This window comes from Brienomyrus brachyistius, chromosome 1 (assembly GCF_023856365.1).
Source record: "Brienomyrus brachyistius isolate T26 chromosome 1, BBRACH_0.4, whole genome shotgun sequence".
Classification (NCBI taxonomy): Eukaryota; Metazoa; Chordata; class Actinopteri; order Osteoglossiformes; family Mormyridae; genus Brienomyrus; species Brienomyrus brachyistius.
The window spans coordinates 4,727,255-4,750,129 of NC_064533.1; the positions used below are offsets into that span (position 1 = coordinate 4,727,255).

The 22,875-nt window shown below is 48.9% G+C and overlaps 1 protein-coding gene across 1 annotated transcript in view; it reads right to left on the minus strand.

The window, feature by feature from the left end:
* LOC125730833 (protein Wnt-7b-like) overlaps window positions 1-22,875 on the minus strand; it is a 50,527-nt gene that overhangs the window by 16,237 nt on the left and 11,415 nt on the right. The window contains 3 exon segments of the mRNA XM_049005837.1: window positions 6,834-7,060; window positions 13,952-14,151; window positions 14,450-14,558. Coding sequence (XP_048861794.1) covers window positions 6,834-7,060; window positions 13,952-14,022 — 298 coding nt within the window. The 5' untranslated portion in view covers window positions 14,023-14,151; window positions 14,450-14,558.

The following is a 22,875-nucleotide window of genomic DNA, read 5'->3' on the forward strand; positions in this document are numbered from 1 at the left end:
TCCTAGGGTGACCACTCATCCGAATTCCATCTACACAGTCCGGTTTTTCAGCTCTCTGTTCGGACTTAGGTGTCCGCCTTTTTGCCCCCTTGTCCTCCTTTTAGCTCATTTTCCTCCTTCTTGCTCTTGTCCTCCTTTTAGCGTCTTGGCTTCTTTTTGCCCCCTTGTCCTCCTTTTAGCTCATTGTCCTCCTTTTTGCTCTTGTCCTCCTTTTAGCGTCTTGGCTTCTTTTTGCCCCCTTGTCCTCCTTTTAGCTCATTTTCCTCCTTCTTGCTCTTGTCCTCCTTTTAGCGTCTTGGCTTCTTTTTGCCCCCTTGTCCTCCTTTTAGCTCATTGTCCTCCTTCTTGCTCTTGTCCTCCTTTTAGCGTCTTGGCTTCTTTTTGCCCCCTTGTCCTCCTTTTAGCTCATTGTCCTCCTTCTTGCTCTTGTCCTCCTTTTAGCGCCTTGGCTTCTTTTTGCCCCCTTGTCCTCCTTTTAGCACCTTGTCTGGCTTTTTGCCCCCTTGACGTCCATTTAGCCCCCCTGTCCTCCTTTTAGCACCTTATCCAACTTTTTGCCCCTTTGTCCTCTTTTTTGCTTCCTTTTCCTTCTTTTAGCTCCTTGTCCTCCTTTTTGCCCCCTTGTCCTTTTTATTGCCCCTGTGTCCTACTTTTAGTTCCCTGTCTGCCTTTTAGCCCCCCTGTCCTCCTTTTAGCACCTTATCCAACTTTTTGCCCCTTTGTCCTCTTTTTTGCTTCCTTTTCCTTCTTTTAGCTCCTTGTCCTCCTTTTTGCCCCCTTGTCCTTTTTATTGCCCCCGTGTCCTACTTTTAGTTCCCTGTCTGCCTTTTAGCTCCCTTGTCCTCTTTTTTCCCTCCCCCCCCTACCCACCCCCCAGCAGCAACTACGGCCTCTCCCCCCCAACCCTGGTCAGCCAAAAATTGTGGCATTCCCACACACACGTACTATGGATGCTGGTGTGGGCCGGGCCTGCAATTAGTATTTTTATGCTGTTCTCAAGATAACGAGAAAATTCTCAGCTTCCATGGGAGTCATGCGAGTGGTCATCCTAGTCCCACCGTGCAGGGACCGGAAGTGGTTCTGACTAGGGAACCCCCGAGTCAGGCTCAGTCCCCAACAGGGACTATCTGTCTGGGTCTGGAACAGCGTAGCCAATCCATGGCTATCCAGCTGAGTCCAGGCAGCCTGCCGGGCATTCCGCTGTCTGACTGTGAGGCCCATGGCTCAACAACCAGGAAGGCCAGAGGCCACAATCCACACTCTGCTCTCCCTGTGGAGGCCCTAGGATTGATAGAACCACAAAAGACTGGAAGGCTGTGGAAAGAAGTGCTAAGTGCTTTGTTTCCTACCAAATGAAACAAAAGAAGGTGCTGAAAACCGTTTTCTGCAGTGCGAGTGCAGACTGTTAGCATAGCGCCGTCGGCCCGCCTGGTCCAATGCTGCTGCTAATGCTGGCTACAATGGCTACCGGGCCATGTGGCTAATTCCTGGTGCTAAAGTTCTAGCAAGTGTGTTTCTTTGGGCCTGCAAGATGAACGCACTGGAACTGATGCTGGCTGAGCGCTGTGTGTGTTGTCTTTGACAGCCTTTCTCATCGCTTACTTCCAAGGGAAAGTCAATCAATTTGAGTCTCAGATTTAGCGGCAACATGGAAAGGATACGTGAACGACGGAGGTAGAAGTTTCAGATCCACAGCTGGATAAAATTAATATTTCAAGACGCATTTCCTTCATGTTGGCTGACAAGGCAAAGATTACACAATAAACTGCTATAGCATGCATTATCCCACATGCTAATTACTTTGATAAAACAGAGCATTCTGGAGTATTGTTCAGATTTTGAGGGTAGAGCTTCAAAATTAGCTTCAGATCCCACATAACTATTACTTTTGCATTTAATTTTGATATAATTTCACCACAAATCAAGGGAAAATGCTGAAAAAAGGACAAAACAATATCATATATTTAAGACTGGCTATTTTATATTTAAACTGTCAGATGCATGCGAGTATAATGTTCATTCTGGCAGACATCAGCTGTTTAGTTTACCACAAAAGAAAAGCAAATTACTCCATGTAAAGCTGTGCTTCTGTCAGTCGAACAGACAGTGATATCGTCTGTTGGTCAGAAACCTTCATACCATCTAAAAACATATGCTAATACAATCAAAGTATCCTAATCCTAAGTAAAAACAGAAAGGTTCCACGTTACCCTAAAGCTACCCCTGCTTGCTGCATTTACAGCCAATTGCTCCAAAACACTATCTGCCTGACCCTTATTCCCCTGACCATAATCAACCGCATATAAGGCTGGTTAGCAGAAAAAGCTGCTCTAGTAGAACTGAACCTGTTGAACAGCTTTTACTATCCTGCAAAATCCCGTGAATGACCATAAATACTGGAGGTGGCACAATGGCAAAAGCTACACGATATGCATGATACAGTAGCCATCACGCTCACTGACATCATTTCCTGGTGGGAAGAAGCTCCACCAAGTAAGTCCCTATTGAAGGCCTTTGCTTTGTATGTAGCCCCCACCTGAAGTGGCATACTGCCCATACAGGGACGAGGTGATAAACCATCAAGGCACACCCGTACCATTTACACCTAGGGGCAATTCTGCCAGCTCCAATTCACCCCAGCATAATTTTTTTTTTTTGGGGGGGGGGGGGGGGGGGGGGGGGGGCTAAAGAATCTGAAGGAGACCCTACAACAACAAAGGGAGAACATACAATGGCCATAGCCGAGACCTGAACCCTGGTCCCAGATGTGTAGAGCAGAAGCGCAAACCACTGCAGAAAGGCAAACCACTGCAGAAGGGCAATCCACTGCAGAAGCGCAAACCACTGCAGAAGGGCAAACCATTGCAGAAGGGCAAACCACTGCAGAAGCGCAAACCACTGCAGAAGGGCAAACCACTGCAGAAGGGCAATCCACTGCAGAAGCGCAAACCACTGCAGAAGGGCAAACCATTGCAGAAGGGCAAACCACTGCAGAAGCGCAAACCACTGCAGAAGGGCAAACCACTGCAGAAGGGCAATCCTCTGCAGAAGCGCAAACCACTGCAGAAGCGCAAACCACTGCACCCCTTTGCTGCCCTTTAACATGCACAAATCTGGGGAATTGACTGCAATTGCAACACATTACTCACTTCCTTATAAACTGATATTTACATCAATATAAAAACTATGTACGGAATCTTCATTCTTGGTAAATGATTCTGTATATATGTCGGATAATACCCCAAAGTAGTACAGTAAAGCAGCCTGTTAGTCTACAATATTGCAATTCTCCCATAAGCCTGTACCGTGCCGCTTTTGTAACATACCTGCGTGTGCATAAGCCTCAGCTCTGCATTGCACAAGTTCCAATCCCACTGGCACCTGTACACTTTACTGTCAGTGCACATCAGGGAGAGACGACTCTTTATGGAGCACATGGTCGCTAGAAATTAAAACTGCTCTGTATTTGTGGAAGACGCAGCAGAGAGTTGCCAGCTTCCCGCTCAAACTTATTTTTGCAGTAGAATCAAGTCATTTTGACCTAAGAAGAGGATTTGTTGCAATTGTAGGCAGCATGAGATGCAGTTGGATTGCTCTGCACTGAGCTTATATTGCCACAGCACAGATTTAAAAAAAAATACTTCTTAAGACACAGTTAAACTGATCAGATCCTGTTCAGGTTGTCCATACCAGAAGACATACTGTGATATGTAGCATGAAGTATGATTTATGTACCAGAGCTATATACCTGCACTAGCCCATACATTTGGATAGGATGCTTCTCAGTGTTTTGCAGACTGTTTAAACTGAAGGACTCCTCTCTGTGTGAGGCTTTTACTATATTACTTAAATGTACCTGCTGACTGACACACCTTTCATCGAGCTGGTTGCTTACATGTCGTCGGTGTTGGGGGAGAGGGGGGCAACTGCGGGAGGGGGTGGGGCTCTACCACATTCCGTACCGGAGTGTGTTTTCCTTTCCCTGAAGCCAACTCGCCTGCAGGGATGAAGACCTTGGACCGCTTACTCGGGCTCCCTGCTCTCCCTCGAGGCCCCTCTCCTCACCATAACCAAGCCTCCGGCCCCCGAGAAATAACTCACCGCTTTGTCTGGCGGGCGACGCCACCACGAGAAGGTGCAAAGCCAGTGAGAGTCAGCGCAGGTCAAGGAGGCTGCAAAGCCTCTCCGCTTGCATGGTTCGGTTGGGATAATCATTTACTACACCAAAAGGGTAGCTACGAGAATGTGAATTCTTCTGTTGTGAAGCTACTCACAGATCATGGCTGCTGTACTCCACAGTACTTTGTACGAGGTTCTGTATGAGGTTTGATACTGTTTATACAGAGAGAGGCTACCCTGGGCTCTGACAGCTCCGTCTACAGCTAAAGCTAACAGCTGGTACGTTTACGCAGTGTCTCTCAAGTGGCAACAAAGATGAATCATTTCAGCGCCCTAAAACCCAAACAAGTAAGAAAACCCAACAATGAGTAACCATAGTAAAACAGCACCATTGTAACAAGGGCTTGCACATCTTGGGTCGCTCTGAGACTAGAATTTATTGTAATGTATCCTCCATTAGCCTGTCCAGGGTCACTAAGCGGGTCAATCGGCCCTTTCTGGACCCACGACGGATCGCACCTGTGCCCCAATGCATCACACGGCAGTGTAACTGCCATTTATAATATTTCGTGGCTTGATGTGCTGGGTGGGGCGGGGGGTGGGGGCTGTGGAGATGAATCGAGACGCTGCTGGCTGGACTTTGAAGTTGCGTAAACAGCCTTTCGCTTTAAAGCTGTGCCCTGTGCACAATGGGCCGACTGTTGAAGGATGTAACCGCAAACACACTTTGATCCATTTGTACATTAACCATACGTCAAACACCGCTTCTGTCAAGTAGATCTGCCAGTACGGAGGCGCCGTCATAAGCGGCTATCGGCACCCTTTCTGTAAAATCCATCTATGTATTTAGGAGTGTAGGATACAAAAAGGTTTAATTACTTTCCATTGACTGGGCTCCCCGATCCTGCAACGGTCACGTCCGTTAGTTTGTGGACCTGTTGGATTAGCATACATCACTTCAGACCAAACCATTTTCTCCCAAAGGGAAACATGATAAAAGCAACAGGTACTGTTGAAATCATTTAATTATTTATGGCTTCTCCCATGCTGTGCTCATATACAGCCTGAAATTTTAGTCCTTTCCATTGGCAGATATTTCTCTTGGAGAGCAAACTGGGGTAGGTGAAAAGAAAATTTCCCCAGGGGGGCTAATAAAATGTCACTAATCTGTACTATAGCTCATTAATTTTTGACCAAACAAACCTTTTGAGGTAGTGATGGACAAAATAAAGCCTGACGAACCATCCATCCATCCATCCATTTTCCAAACTGCTCATCTTTCCGGGTCGCAGGGAGTCCAGAGCCTATCCCAAAAGCAATGGGCATGAGGCAGGGAACAACCCAGGACAGTGGGGGCATCCCATCACATGGCACATTCACACACCATTCACTCACACATGCACTCCTACGGGCAATTTAGTAATTCCTGACGAACCTCTTGGTCTTGGTTTGCTTTAGGGCATGCTTTGTGTCCTTTTTTGAGCAGAGAGCACCATCTAGTGGAGTAAAAAAATACAGCAAATGGTTCATGAAGTGTCATTTTGTCCATCACTACTTTTAAGTCATTAATGTAATGCTGCTGTAATATCAGTCTTCCTGTCTTTTCCCCTTGTAGGTGTTTCCCCTTGTAGGCAGGTGCTTCCCAGTGCTGACGGAGATGCCAGGAGATTTGTATCTTCTCAGATACTCTCATGCACACAGTGATCTTCCAAACCATTCAAATAAACAGACAAACAGCGACCTCACCCTTCTGCAAGTTCCTGATTCCTTAGAGTCTGGGGTCACCCTTCAAAATGGCTGAATGCTAAGGAACATGGAATTACAGCTGGCCGGAAAACTATGACTAATTTATGACCAATATGTAATTATAACTGGCGTGTTAAACCATGGTCCAAAGAAGATATCCTCAACTACAATATCATTTTTACCGCACCTTCTTTCAAAGGGAAAAAAAATCGGAAGAACTAAGAATGCAAGGCCATGTTTTTGACTCATCCATGGACCGTGGAACTCACCTGAATTGGGTGGGGTGCATGGGGGCAGGGTGCATTAATTCATGTCAACTTAACTTGTCTGTTTGCTTTTGAAAAACTCAAATATAACCATTTAAGTTAGGTTTTTATTTATAAAGTTTTATTGGTTTGAATTGCATTATTTGTGGGAAATTATTTTGTGACTGGTCATCACTGCATTTTCAGTGATGTTCCAAAAGTCCCCCGTCCTTAAGTTCCACGGTACGTTGCCCCATAAACGCAAAACTAACAGCGTGGTGTTAATAGTATGGTTCCGACTGCTTTCAACAAGTTCCTAAATACTCATTTTTGCAGGGTATCTTCCCATTATACGTGATGAGGAATCAGCGGTTTTGACAGATGTATGTGAACAGCTCGGATACCGAGAGCTGATTTTAATCTCCTGCGGGATCAGCAGTGCTGGGTTTTCCCGCAGATACTTCCCACGTTGGCGTGTTGATACCCATCCAGCCCACCCACATGGAAGTCCATCACTGTGTTCCCCATCCCCGAGGCCTTCTGTCACCGCGTTTGTCCGTCATCGTGAGTGACAGTCACCCCACGCTACAGACACTGCATCCATCTGTCGTTGTGTGCGTGTCCCCCTGTCATCGGGTGCTTTGTCACCATGCAGGACTGCCTTGCTTTTCAGTTCGTGTCCCGTCACGCTGGTCACGGACCTGCCCCGGAAAGTAGACTGACCTACTCGGAGTTCCTGCCCGAAGACGGTCTTCTCCCCCAGGGCCGAGCAGTTCCAGCGTCCATAGCGGAACTGGTACTGGCACTCATTGATGCCCAGCTGCGCACCCTCGCCGATGACGATGATGGCGTCGGGACGGCTCTGGCAGATGGCCCGCTGCCGTGGGGCCAGGCCCGGGATCTTGTTGCAGATGATGTTGGCGCCCAGGGCCACCACTGAGGACAGCGCTCTGGAGAAGAGCAGGAAAAGCAAGAACATCAGCGGGGCAGGGCCTGGCTGAGCATCGGGTCAAAATACCATCCCAACACATCATAGCTTCTAGGCATACACTGATGAATGAAATCAAGACCAGTTTTTTTCACCGAGATGCAGACACTGTACTTTTTTCAGCAAACAGCCCAAAGAAATTCGTAGCTAGAAGTCAAGAAAATATCCAGGCCTCTCTGCTAGTAACGGTGTGATTTGAAAACAAGAGCAGATTTGAGACCAGCATGCCCCTCTCAGGGCGTGAATGTTACTGCACCCCTTAACATTACCATGATAAACCATTCAGGATGAGAAGATTTGTTGGGTTTGGCTGAACATCGGCTCTTAATTGCTTGACTGGAGTCATAATGTCATAACGCTTCCTTTCAGCTGTCAGTCAGGTACCAGGTATGTGGTCAGTGGGTCGGGACACTGTGCCTCCAGTCGGAAGGTTAACAATTCAAATCCCGGGGCAGCAGAGTGATTTTTCATTGGGGCTTTAGGTCAAAACCCTAAACCCTAGTTGATGTCTCAAAATGTACATTGCATTGGACAAAAGCACTTGCTAAATAAATGTAAAATATCTCACCAACCCCATATCAGACCTCATTGCTGACATTAATGTCCAGATTTCCCCAAGCTCAACGGACACCTTGCGCTTGGAGACTTCTGGGCTGTCAGCAGGACTATCAAGCATGTTGAAGGCAAGAATCCTTGGAAGAGCACCTAGTTTTGAAGAGTTACCAGAACTTGGAAGGACAAATCGGCAGGGGAATTCTGAGCTCAGCTGCAGCTATTTACAAGGAAGCGTCTGCGGGCTGCTCGCAGGGTGCAAACTGTGTCTGGTGAAAACACTCTACTGTCCAACATCATCCATCTTGGAAAGCCTGGTTAGGTGGTCATGTCGAAATGTCACAGAGTATGCAAAGTGCAACAGACTAACATAACTCTAAATTACATGTGCCTGTGCACACTGAGTGTGTGCGTGAGTGTATAAGACAGAGAGAGAGAATACAGAGAGAAATCTATGCACACACACTGTAAACAATGCCACCTAATGCCTTCCTCTAGTGAACTGATTACTAAGAAACAACAGTATTTGTAGATAGCGCATAATATCTGAGCTTATAACCTTCAGTGAAAACAATGATTCATACATTACATGTTACTTCTGAAATTTGGCCAGCGGTGTTTAAAAATCTTATTTGCAACTAAAGTCAATGCATAAAACACGCAAGAAACATGCGTCATGCAGCAGCCGAAACTGGAAACCAGCCTCAGTGTCAGAATGCATCACGTTTCTAACCATTAGCTTGGAAATGAATGTCGGTCAATCTGAAATGCAAAAACTGGCGAAAAAGCAACATTACTCCACAATAAATATGTTAATGGCCCAAGAAATGTGTCTGTTTATTATGAAAGTTCTCTAATGTACTTCCATTCAATTTCTGTCAATTCCCTGTCAGAAGGCAATTGTGTTAAAGCCGTTTAATCTGCCAGAAGAATATCTGAGCTTTGCAGTGTTAACATTTTTGGGAACTACACTGCAAACAAAAATGTACACAATATATTTGATGGATTGTGTGTGGTTCTATAGGAAAACACATACTGTGCTGTGGGATTGTACAGTATTACACACTGAATTTTGCATCTCTTCAAGCATGATAAGAGGAGTTTTTATTTAGAACTGGAGTGAGCGGCTCTAATGATTTATTCTGTCGACTATACACTCAATTCAATTCAATTAAAAAAACTTTATTTGTCGCCGAGGGCAATTAAAACACAGTGCATTATGCTGTCATTCTCCACAAATAAATGGAGAATAATGATGAAAATTAAATAAATGCGATGGATGGAGTTTCCAAGGTACTTAAAGAGATCTCTTATATTATGACGACCATCTTTGATCCACTCCTGCTGACAGCAATGTGCCTTGTTGGTAACGTCGCGGCCTGCTAACTCCTCCATGATATCGCCGGCAGCTCTCTCAGAATCTCAGCCCGGAGAAGGTTGCTTCTGATAAGCACCAAATTAATAAATTCCCGGCATGGAGCTTGTGAGTAGCGTGGACACTCACAAAGAGTTTCACACAAAGTCAGCGCCCCCCCCCCCCCTCCACATTATCTCTAATTAGCCGCTTTGCATATTTAAATCTTGCAATGGTGACCAAGAGATCATTGTGTAAGGAATATTCAACTGGGAGATGCAGTTCAGTTACGTCGTTCTCACAGACCACGTTTGAAAAGGACATTGAGAAAAAAAACTAAAGGACGAATTATCCTGGTTGTCAATATTCAGGTAATCAGAAGTGAGAGACCTTTCGGAATCAAAATCAAGAGCTGGATCCATTTACCTCAGAGAGGTCTGCTTCGAGTACAAAATCAAATATGCGGAGTCTGTACAATTTTTTTTATTTCACAGATCTTTATCCCTAGACAAGTGTAGAGTCAGTAAGGAACTACAATCAGGATTATCAGAGTACAGATAATACGCGAAAGCTCATTTGGCCAAAGAAAAATCTAATTCTTACAGCACTGATGTGCATATGAAGCATGACGGCAAATCGGATCCAAGTGTCATCTAGGAATGTTGCTCGTCAATGGTGCAGCAGAATTCCAGGCTCCGGTACTGGGAAATCCTTGGATGAAAGGTGATCAGGAAGCGTGGCCTATTCATTATAGCACGTGATACAGCAGGTAGTATAGAGATTACCAGCACGGGCCCTTAACAAGGAAGCAACCTGCTGGAGGACTTATGACAGAAAATGTCCCCGTGTTCAGTTGTGAAAGTAGATGAATTTGTGCATGGCGTAACAAAAACAGGTCAAATTACACGAGCGGGATTACTTAACAGGATTCGCCGCCATTACGATACGAGCTTCAATAGTGAGACATCAGGGTACATGCCCCTTATAAATGTATAGGCTTTCATATCTTTTTAAACGTTTAAACACGAATCATATTAAAACTGTAATTATTTTAAATAACGGTAGCAAAAATGTGTGTGTAACTGTTTAAACGGAAGATGTGTTTTGTTCTGATTCATGACGCATACTTCCACGGGTGTGAGAAAAGGTGTCCGTGTCAGCTGTCTGCGTGCGGGCCGGGCAGGCGCACCGTCCGCTAAAATGCCCGCAAAGCACCGGGGCGCCGCTCTGAGCACCACGCAGCGCCAAGCACGACGCAAAGTAAGTCTGCTTAGTTCTCTCATAGTTAAACGTGTGAAATTAACGTTCCCATGGATGTGGGACCTCTTGGCGTCCTTCTGCCGAATCGTGAGGTGGCAGGGGGACCATTGCATTTGTCACACATCAGTGACTATTTACCATTAAATGAAGCTGCAAAAAAGTTAAGCCGCATGGGCGAATACTACGCGCTCCCCCCTGTTTAAAATAATACTGTGTTGTTGCAATATTTACAGCAAAATAAACGTTAAATGAACCGGTCAGAGAAGACGTGCTCTTGCTAATTACGGCCCGTTGCACCTGCATTTGCTGGATGAATGTAATCTGCTACGCGCTAATGCACCTATGCATTAGGCCTACTGTTATTTTACCAAATCCGCTTGCAAAGTCGATGGTGCAACTACGGGACGTACAGTGATGTATAGGTATTTACAGATAAAGTGCTAAAAGGCTTTGAAACTGGAGTTATTGCACAATGACTCCAAGTCTTTTAAATCTCGTAGCTATACTGATCATACTTTAGCTGGTCCGAAAGCTCACCGCTAACACGTAAAAATGTACATTTCAATTTGACCATGATAATGGCGCTGATAAATGATAAGGGGGGGGGGGCAATCCTAGCAAGCCCCCACCCCCAGCACACTGCGCGGTTAGGGAAGGGAACACATTCCCTCACGGCTGAAGCTGCTCCTTCTCTTAAACGTATCAGATATTCTGCGAACCGAATAAAGTAGGCTTAAATTATAAAAACAAACAATGGTATGTAGTTTTTAATGCACAAACCACGGTTCAACATAGCCTTTTCCACTTCTGAACTGCAACCATAAACCGCATCTATTTTAGTCCCGAGTTTGGGATGTAGGCTAACAAAGATTTTTTGAATAATGGCTTTCTAAGTACTATTTTAAAGGAGAAAATATGCTTTTAGTGCTTGTATCCGCAAAACGGCAGGGCTTAATGCATGTTATAAGGGCTGTGTAACTGGGCAAACGTCTGTCAAGCAGACTATTGCCGGGCGATTTACTTTGTTTTATTGCCGTCTTTTTCTAATGTGACTAAGTGCGCTGTTTGAGCTGGCGCATGCGAATTCAAGGTGATGTCGTACATAAATCAGACATAAAACTCAGTCTAAACTACTTCGCGGCATTCCGGCTGGCCGCCACAGAACTGCAAATGCAGCAACTAAAAATCCTCCAGGGATGTGATTTTAGACGGTTTGTCCTGAACATCTCTGCCACTCCGTGGTCAGACGAGCCCTTATCCAGTTGTTACTGTAAACGCTGCTTGAACACTGCAGGTCAGACCGAGAGATATTTCTAAAATATTTGACTTTGCAAAAGATTCAAAGCACTGACTTTTTCATGCATTGCAACTTAATAAATGGTATATGTGTTTTCAAGGCATTATATGTAAACAATTAGTAATCCCAGAGGAACTCTGCAGTCCAGCAACCCTGACTATATAGCTTTAGCGGTTGTAAGATGGATGGATGAATGGAAAATTTTAAAAACAAAATAATGGTATTTAAATATATGTATATAAATTATCTAATAAACGCAAGTCACAAAACACGTCTAGCTTAAAAGATTTTGCCGTTAAATTGATTACGCATAAACTTATGCGAAATGACAGACTCCGATACAAATTTAGATGACCACCTGTTTTTAGACAAGGGCAATTCCACTGCTGTAAGGTATAATAAGTACAAATTTGTTCGTTATTAATTATTTTTGCTTAATGTGTAAGTATACAAATCTAGGTAACAATCAATGAATTAAACCCGTGTTAAAATTTCCTGTCGACTCAACAGCATATCATAAGACACACAGACCTTTTGAAGACGTTACCGGACTTCAGAAAATCAGAAAGACATCATAGCTTATCAACCACCTCATCAGTGAGTAGCAACTGGACTCAAGCAAGTAAGAAAGTTCTGAGACGTTCCACTTACAGATAGCTGCCACTGGTGAGAATAAGGAAGATCTGCGGGTAGTAAACGGATAGCAGCACGCTGCGTGATGAAAAGATGATCATGTTTGCGGTCAGTAAATGGTCACTCGGGTGTAAAAAGGCAGCTCCTTATTCCCCTCGCATAAAACAAAAAGCGATTTGGTGTAAATGCTCTGCGGCGGCTGGGTCGATCACTAGTTCCGCGCAGATCCAACTTCCCAGGGCCGAAAGTGCGCCGCCGCCGTGGATATTGAGTCTGTCATCTCTCAGCGGTGTGGGCTGTTACAGAGTGTGGTTCCCCGGTCGGAATGATGATGGTTTAAGGGGATTTGGATGGCAGAAATGTGCCTTTCCCTACTCTCCTGAGAGACGGGGCTGCCATTGGGCAGAGCGGCGCTGCAATCCGCCCACTTGTATAACACAACAGGGACAATAGATCCTCTCGGCGGCGCGGCATCGTTTCATTCATATAATCAAACGCAGAAGCGAACAAACGCGCGCATCCCGCTCGTATCCGTCTCCGACCGACGCACTGCGTTTAAACAAGCGCCCTGTTTCATTCTGCATGGCTTTTAACTTTACGTTGTTGTACCATGCATTTTATTTGTGCATTGATTTTGTTTTTGGTTGGTAGAATAACTTATTACCCAATTACGGTGTTGTTAAAAATACAGAAATGTGTTAAAAATAATTAACTATAAAAATGGGAAGGTCCAAATAACTGAGAGTGATTTTATTTAAATGATGTATTCTAGTTTCACACGAAGAATGAAGAGGATTAATTCATCATGAATGTAAAAGTCAGCACAGTCTTTTAGGCTGTTAACGGGTGCTTTGCGTTTCTGTAGTATTATGGTCAAGCGGGAAATACTGAGCGGTTGCTTCTTTAATGGAATGATTGTGTCTGTAGGTGCCAAAACTTGTTCAAAACACGAGTTGAGTATATCTACCCACTCACCGACACCTTCCTCTGGTATAAATTACCTTCAGTACAAACAAATATCCGAAGTTTGGCGGGTTTAATGTCACCGCGGTAGATCAATGAAAATTAAAAAAAGATGTAGTTGCATTGTATTTACTTATTGGTAATTTAATTAGTAACAAATTATTGTTGTATTAATTCGGCAAAAGCGAGAAAAACCACAAAAGTTTAGAAGAACGCAAATCTTAAATATTCAAGTTCTCCGCAAAGAATATAATGAATAATTTCTTCTGCAGGAATCAAACGGCTGAGGGCTCCGTGCTGAGGAATGTGGAAGTGCAGCTTTGTCAGCCCCTGTTAACGGGGGTGGGGGGTTGGGGAGTGGGCGGGGGTTGCATGAAGGTAACATGGAACCAGGAAGAGATCGCAGGTAAAATTATAATGCGTCTCCTACTGGGGTTAGCAAATACTGCCTGGCACTTAAATTGTCAGTGAGACGTTCTTTTCATCGTTGGGCTGCTTCACCAAACCCCGATCACAAAAACACTTCAGCAAAGACTCCTATAAGTCTTTCATCGCCGCAGACACAGACGGCTATCGGGTTCAGTTCAGCTCGGCAAATTGATGGATATCGCCAGAGAATGTATCGGATACTCCGGGGTCAAAGAGGTCGTGTCAGCGGCATTAAACAAAGGAAGCCGAACGGCAGACAAATGTCCGCAATGCCGCCGCACTTCCCACGTTTGTAATTAATGTTTCCTTTTCACCTCCAAGTGGATCTGACCGGGGTCGCGGGCTGTAAATACTTTAACACTCACCCGAGTCTTAAGTAGATTACACCGAAACACATGAACATGTAGAGGATCCGCTGTCGGTGGTCTTGGTGCATGGTGTCAGGAATCGGGTATGCGACCCATTTAGGGATCCAGTCACGCACGTGTTCGCGCCTCGATCAGCGCTCGCAGATGCGGGGATCCCTCCGGCGCCGCCCGGCATTTCGTCCTCCCCAGTCCATGATCTGTCAGGGGGGGATCAGGTTCAAAGCTAAGTCACGATCCCATCTGCGGCCGCACTTTAAAAGCTAAAGGTTATGAACAGGGTCGAGGGATGAAATATGAGTTTTAAAAAACCGTCCCCGCTTCTTTCATCCTTCCCTTCAAACCGAGGCGAAATGATGTGCTTTTTTTATACCCGCTCTCTTGTACCTTCAGGTAACTCCGTCTTTTGTGCAATCTGATCCTTTACGATAGAAGTGCGCCTGTATATTACGCCTCTTTTATCTGTCCCAGTCTTTTGACGACATTTTACATTCTTACCAAGTAGGCTACCTGCATGCGTCCAGGTACAGGTAACACTAGCGCTCTCCACGCCTCCTTTTTCCGGGCTATCCAAGCGGAGGCTGCCTTTCCCACGGAGGCCGTTCGTCTGTGGTCAGTAGCATTTTAATTAATAGAAAACAAAGACATGCGATCGTCTTTGGTCAAACTTTTCACCATTTTAATGCTCGTTATTGATAGGCAGGTGTTTACACTTTGCAGTAGTTAAGGTTATCAGTTTCAGAACTGGAACCCATTTTGATCAGGAGCAAGTGCCCAAAGGACACTGTTCAAATCTTACTTTTACTATGCGTCTGTTTAAATCATCAAGAAATGTCAATATAATAATTCACGTTATTATATAGTTATTAAGTATAATTATGTATGTCGATCCTCCCATGCATTAGTATATCTTTCGGCATGTGCTTGTCTGCCCGACTCCCCAGTCCAGTGAGGTTTGTTTAGCATTTCAGACGAGGTACCGTAACATTAAGGGGAGCCGTGAAATTTCACCGAGCTGCGTGACAGACTGGAAAAAAAAACTGAAGGATCCGGTTTATGTGTCCGTCCGCCTCCGGGCCGCTTTGATGTTTCCCGAGACGTAGGACGCCCCCTAGTGGCCATTAGCTCCTACAAATGAAATATGCGCAGATTTTTAAAAAAGTAATGAAATGCGGCTTACAATTAAACTTATTTAATGCTGATCTTGTAATTACGAAAAAAAGAATATAGTATTCATATGTTCATCCGTGTACTGTATTTATAAATGTGTATTTAATTAACTGCGTTTCCTAATAACTTTCTTTTGATTTCGATACTTACACAGCAATTTACTGTAATTATTCAGAGCTGTCTACCTTACAAGGCTGCTTTTTGGACCCTCGTTTTGTTTAATACTGTAATTGAGAACGTGAATAGTTTTATAGAATAATATATTTGGAGAATGAAAATGCAGTGTGTACCAGTGGTAGCCGAATACCAATGACTGTCAGGTATACTAGAAACAGGTCAGTATTTGAGCACAACGCTTTACCATGATCCCTAGAAACAAACGGAGAGTTGATGTGGGGAGCCTGAGATGGGGGTGTGGTAGCCCTGAGGTCAAAATATGAATTTAATATACTGAATGGTTGCAGTTACATGTGTATAATTTGGAGGAAGCTTTTGGTGCTGGGCGTTACGTCGCAGGAGATCCACGGCCGTGTGAGGGATTGATTTTTTCAGGAGAGTGAGGTTCCGCCCCACTGTATGTTCCTTGTACTGGTTTTGTTTGAGTTTCTCTCGGGTCAGGCGATATTTAATAAGTCAACACCCACGAGATCAGGCAGTGAAATTACGCTGGTCCTCGCCGGCCTTTTTTTGCCCCTTGGGATCTGGAAATTATTTGAAAATCTTTCAGGGACCGTTCAAGACCAGATCAAGCATGAAACTTTACCCGTCCTGTCGATTGTTAGCAATTACAGTAATGTCTATAGCTGATTTAATCTGGATAATACTGGGTCAAGCTTTTCATTCAAACCAATAGCCTGTCTTGGTTTGAATGAAACCGAATACATTTTGAATGAAACTAGTTTGAATGAAAGTTTAACTGCTTCTCTGTCTCACAATAAGCTATAAATTTAAGTTAGTTGTAAGTTGTCTACTAAGTTGTATTCCATAGTAAAAAGAAAGCAATCCTGACAATCTGTGCTGCTGTTGTGTTATACCACTAATCTGAAATTCAGGTATCCTATTAAGCTGCACTGTTAGAAATGGTGCAGGATTATTTCAGAGTCTTTAATTTTTCCTATTTTCTTGAAGCTGTGGATAAAAAAAAAAATGTAACGTGACATTTCCTTGGCTGAGGTTGAAAGATCTCGGTGTCTTTTTAAATATTAACTATTTTCAAATAACAACTGAATAAGAAAATCTGCCAGGAATCTCCATGTTTGCTCGGGAGCGGGTTCAGCTGGCAGCAGGCCGCAGCGGAGCAGGGGGATGGAGTGCGGCGGGCAGCCAAACTGTGGAGGCGAGGCGGGGTCCTGCCACATCAACGTCCCGGGGCCTGGCTGGGAGGTGTCCTGCTAGGCCTAGGAAAGTGCTACCGCTTCTACGTCTACCTCTCTCTTTTTTTTTTCTTTTTCACCAGTTAGTACATCCTTCCACTCGTCCACCAGAAAGTTTTTTTTCCCGAACATGGACGACTCCCAGCAAGGATTTGCAAATCTGGGCCTGGTGTTTGGCTGACACCTTGTCGACCCACTTGGCCAGAGATGGATGAGTTTCCCCCCTGTGTGTGTGACCAATCACGTAATGATCTGTCCCACAAGGAACCAATCGGCTGCTTCCCCTTAAACATGTGAGCTTTCGTATTTGGCCTGGCCAGGCTGTGTCCAACTGGCCCATTAGAGGCATCCCCAGCCAATGGAAAGTGCCACTTAGAAGGTTCCTCACCAGAGTGTGACGCTGCATCACTTGCACAGAGGATAGATTAATATGAGGCGAAGACAGCTGTGCTGCTTTGATGCGAAAGCTTCCAGTTCTGCTTCTTTAGGTGCCGCTGCATGCCCCCCCCCGGCACTACAGCCAGTTTGTCTGTGGGGGGTGGGGGCATAGCTGTGAGCTTCCCATTAAAAGCTCTCGAATGGAAACGGCTCAGATGTAAAAAGAAAACACACAAAGTCTATACAGTACCCACTGTGCTGTGCTGAGGACGGGGGCCCGGGACTGCCCGCTTAGCGGCTCAGAGGACGGGGGTCCGGGACTGGCCGCTTAGCGGCGCTGAGGACGGGGGCCCGGGACTGGCCGCTTAGTGGCTCAGAGGACGGGGGCCCGGGACTGCCCGCCTAGCGGCGCTGAGGACGGGGGCCCGGGACTGCCCGCCTAGCGGCTCAGAGGACGGGGGCCCGGGACTGCCCGCTTAGCGGCTCAGAGGACGGGGGCCCGGGACTGCCCGCTTAGCGGCTCAGAGGACGGGGGTCCGGGACTGGCCGCTTAGCGGCTCAGAGGACGGGGGCCCGGGACTGCCCGCCTAGCGGCGCTGAGGACGGGGGCCCGGGACTGCCCGCCTAGCGGCTCAGAGGACGGGGGCCCGGGACTGCCCGCTTAGCGGCTCAGAGGACGGGGGCCCGGGACTGCCCGCTTAGCGGCTCAGAGGACGGGGGTCCGGGACTGGCCGCTTAGCGGCGCTGAGGACGGGGGCCCGGGACTGCCCGCTTAGCGGCGCTGAGGACGGGGGCCCGGGACTGCCCGCTTAGCGGTGCTGAGGACGGGGGCCCGGGACTGCCCGCCTAGCGGTGCTGAGGACGGGGGCCCGGGACTGCCCGCCTAGCGGTGCTGAGGACGGGGGCCCGGGACTGCCCGCCTAGCGGCTCAGAGGACGGGGGCCCGGGACTGCCCGCCTAGCGGCTCAGAGGACGGGGGCCCGGGACTGCCCGCCTAGCGGCTCAGAGGACGGGGGTCCGGGACTGCCCGCCTAGCGGCTCAGAGGACGGGGGCCCGGGACTGCCCGCTTAGCGGCGCTGAGGACGGGGGCCCGGGACTGCCCGCTGTGGGGCGCTCAGGACGGGGGCCCGGGACTGCCCGCTGTGGGGCGCTCAGGACGGGGGCCCGGGACTGCCCGCTTAGCGGCTCAGAGGACGGGGGCCCGGGACTGCCCGCTTAGCGGCGCTGAGGACGGGGGCCCGGGACTGCCCGCTGTGAGGCGCTGAGGACGGGGGTCCGGGACTGCCCGCCTAGCGGCTTAGAGGACGGGGGTCCGGGACTGCCCGCCTAGCGGCTTAGAGGACGGGGGCCCGGGACTGCCCGCTTAGCGGTGCTGAGGACGGGGGTCCGGGACTGCCCGCTTAGCGGTGCTGAGGACGGGGGCCCGGGACTGCCCGCTTAGCGGCGCTGAGGACGGGGGCCCGGGACTGCCCGCTTAGCGGCGCTGAGGACGGGGGCCCGGGACTGCCCGCCTAGCGGCTCAGAGGACGGGGGCCCGGGACTGCCCGCCTAGCGGCTCAGAGGACGGGGGCCCGGGACTGCCCGCTGTGGGGCGCTCAGGACGGGGGCCCGGGACTGCCCGCTGTGGGGCGCTCAGGACGGGGGCCCGGGACTGCCCGCTTAGCGGCTCAGAGGACGGGGGCCCGGGACTGCCCGCTTAGCGGCGCTGAGGACGGGGGCCCGGGACTGCCCGCTGTGAGGCGCTGAGGACGGGGGTCCGGGACTGCCCGCCTAGCGGCTTAGAGGACGGGGGTCCGGGACTGCCCGCCTAGCGGCTTAGAGGACGGGGGCCCGGGACTGCCCGCTTAGCGGTGCTGAGGACGGGGGTCCGGGACTGCCCGCTTAGCGGTGCTGAGGACGGGGGCCCGGGACTGCCCGCTTAGCGGCGCTGAGGACGGGGGCCCGGGACTGCCCGCTTAGCGGCGCTGAGGACGGGGGCCCGGGACTGCCCGCCTAGCGGCTCAGAGGACGGGGGCCCGGGACTGCCCGCCTAGCGGCTCAGAGGACGGGGGTCCGGGACTGCCCGCCTAGCGGCTCAGAGGACGGGGGCCCGGGACTGCCCGCTTAGCGGCGCTGAGGACGGGGGCCCGGGACTGCCCGCTGTGGGGCGCTCAGGACGGGGGCCCGGGACTGCCCGCTGTGGGGCGCTCAGGACGGGGGCCCGGGACTGCCCGCTTAGCGGCTCAGAGGACGGGGGCCCGGGACTGCCCGCTGTGAGGCGCTGAGGACGGGGGTCCGGGACTGCCCGCCTAGCGGCTTAGAGGACGGGGGTCCGGGACTGCCCGCCTAGCGGCTTAGAGGACGGGGGCCCGGGACTGCCCGCTTAGCGGTGCTGAGGACGGGGGTCCGGGACTGCCCGCTTAGCGGTGCTGAGGACGGGGGCCCGGGACTGCCCGCTTAGCGGCGCTGAGGACGGGGGCCCGGGACTGCCCGCTTAGCGGCGCTGAGGACGGGGGCCCGGGACTGCCCGCTTGGCGGCTCAGAGGACGGGGGCCCGGGACTGCCCGCTTGGCGGCTCAGAGGACGGGGGCCCGGGACTGCCCGCTTGGCGGCTCAGAGGACGGGGGCCCGGGACTGCCCGCTGTGGGGCGCTGAGGACGGGGGCCCGGGACTGCCCGCTGTGGGGCGCTGAGGACGGGGGCCCGGGACTGCCCGCTGTGGGGCGCTGAGGACGGGGGCCCGGGACTGCCCGCTGTGGGGCGCTGAGGACGGGGGCCCGGGACTGCCCGCTTAGCGGCTCAGAGGACGGGGGCCCGGGACTGCCCGCTTAGCGGCTCAGAGGACGGGGGCCCGGGACTGCCCGCTTAGCGGCTCAGAGGACGGGGGCCCGGGACTGCCCGCTGTGCGGCGATTTTATTTTCTCATATATTTTCCCAGCAGTCTGAAACACGTAACGTGTATTTGTTTTGTTTGTTTTAGACTGTGATAGGCTGGGCAGGTAAGTGGTCTTGTATTCTTTGGTGTTATTTACTACAGACTGAGTAAAATTCAGCGTTGTGGTAAAAACATCCTTTATGAAACCTTGTATTTATAAAAAACACAATACTGGACTATAGAGTCTTAATGCTGTGCAGATTGAACTTAAGACATGAAACATATGGGATGTATCTGCTGCGGACTGACATTCCTGTGTTTGATGGATTAAGTCAAGAAAGTCTGTGTGCTGTGATGTTTCCTCTTTGCTCTTTCCGCTGTAATGTGCTCTAATAGAGAGATGAAATGTGTCTGTAATTCTGTCCCAGGGAATATGATGTGAAATGTTGCAATTAACCTGAATGACCCTATTTTGGGAATTTTTATGAATTTTTAAAATGAACCATAGAGTGTATTAGAACGTGCTCCTCCTTCTTATGTAGCAATTATACTCCATTTTTATTATTTGCTTTTTGTAAAGTGGATGAATAGAGTATCGATCCATCCATCCATCCATCCATCCAATCATTTATGCATCTTTCGAGCCGCTTACCCTAAGCTACGTCGCAGGCTGAATGGAGTGCTTGTAAAAAAAAAATAATCTAAAAATGGAGACAATGTGGTACACAGATTGGTGCATGAAATGGAGCAGCTACTCCAGAATTTATGATTTTTAAGCATCAGTTTGAAATGAAACAGATGTAAAGAGACTCCAAACGCGAGGAGACATCTGGAGGCCGAAATGAAGGGCCGCTGCTCTGCACCCTTCATGATAATTTGGACAAAAGGAAGGTATTTTGTCTCTCTGTCGTAATGCATGTTAATTTTTTCTTTAAATGAATGACACAGTGGAAGGTTCCATTATTTATTCATATGTGAACTTAATGAGGTTCTTCTAGTAACTAAAGATTTAAAACTTTGCAAAAAATGTTTCAAGAGTTGATATTCGTTATCGTTTTGCTAGGACCGAAAGGCGGTAACAGGTGTTATAGGCTGCATCTTGACCTTAAACAGCTGATGGACATCAAAGCTAAATCATCCATTTTTTGCTTATCCTACTGGGTCGCGGGGGGTCCGGAGCCTATCCCGGAAGCTATGGGCATGAGGCAGGGAACAACCCAGGATGGGGGGCCAGCCCATCGCAGGGCACACTCACACACCATTCACTCACACACGCACGCACACCTATGGGCAATTTAGCAACTCCAATTAGTCTCAGCATGTCCTTGGACTGTGGGTGGGGTGGGGGACCGGAGTACCCGGAGGAAACCCCACGACGACATGGGAATAACATGCAGACTCCACACACATGTGACCCAGGCGGAGACTCGAACCCGGGTCCCAGAGGTGTGAGGCAACAGTGCTAACCACTGCACCACCATGCCGCCCCCAAGCTAAATCATATAACCTGAAAAAAGAGCAAAGTCTCTGCAGTGTGAGACGCTGTTCCAGTGCGACAGGTGCTAATGGTCTTACAGGAGGAATCCGCTCTCGCTGTGTGGTTCAGCCGGATATGACGCTGTATCAGTGCTTCGAAGGTCTTTTCAAATCCCACAGTCAGTGAAGTGAGCTCACCTTCGAACCCTTGAGCATGGCCCTTAAGCGCCCAGTTGCACCCAGAACTCTCTTGTCCTGCTTTCAGTTAAATGTTGCTTTGGATATAAGTCTCTGCTACATTAAAACATTGTTGAATAGACATTAAACACTAGCTACAGGTTTCCTCTGTCACGTTATGGTTGGACAGCTGCTCGTAGATGCAGGCTGTGACGCACCCACTGTAGTTGCAGTTTTTGATGACGGCACTGCTCCCTCACACCTCCAGGGTGGACGGGGATGGAATGTGTGTGTGTGTGTGTGTGTGTGTGTGTGTGTGTGTGTGTGTGTGTGTGTGTGTGTGGGTGTGGGTGTGGGCCTTGGGATTGGCATCCTGTCCAGGGTGAATCCCAGCTTTATATCCTAAGCGGCACAGAACCCCTGTGATTCTGCCCAGTTCTGCACTGTTGGGAGATGGATGGATGGATGGATGGTTATACATGTAAGGTTAGCTGTTACCATTCTGCAGATGGACTTTGCATATTCTCCGGCGCACAGAAATTCTTGGTATGGCAGTATTTCTGTTAGCACACCAGCATCTGAAAATAGGCGAATATCAGGAAACATCGTTAGAGGTTCGTTTGCTGCAGATGTATTAGGTGGCTGGTATAATTGGTCACCAGCCTAGTAATTGTCAGTGTCGTCTGCCTTCGTCTGTCCGATTATTCCATGGAACCGCCGGCCTCCTGGAATGCTTGCGAGCTGCGGAAACTTCAGCTCCAGCTTGGGCTCCTTTGGAAAGGAAGCTGTGGAACGCATCAAAGCCAACGCTTGAGCGTGTTGGGTGAGACCGCTGACCTCCTGGCCTCCCGGTGCATCGGTCTGTGCGTCGGCGGAGGTGCTACGGAAGGGACAGGCCGAAGAGGGAATGGCGTAAACTCCGGTGACGGCAGGGACAGGACGCCGAGGATGCTGGAGACCGGAGACCGGAGACAGTGGTGGACTCGGGCTGAATCATGCCGCAGATGGTTGGGATCTCCAGGGCTTGATTGGGAGGCTTCCTGCTGGTGTTCCCATGCAGCCCAGCCAGTGGGAGCCCCCCGTTACCCCTCTCTGAATGCGCCAGTCTGTCTGCTGTCCCTACTGTTGTGGTCAGCGTGACGGCGACTTAGAGCCAAGGAAGACATTACCTCAGCTGTCGCCGGGCCGCGGAGAAGACAGTGACATTATGGGATGTAATGTGATCCGACGCAAGTCTGCGAAGTAGAGGCAGCTTTGTTTGGCCGGGCTGAACGAGTTCATGGAAGGTACCTTTCAGGAATGGCTGGGAGTCTAACGATTCACACAGCGGGACTGATGTGTCCTTACACGATTGCCCTCGAAATGTCAAAATCAGTTAAGGGCGGAGCCAGGGATGAGAGAGCGATATGTCTGCGGACGGTAATTCAGACACACACAGGCTTTGTGCACTCTGAGCTTGCATTTACGTGATCTGGAAATCTAGGGGGCGCTATTTA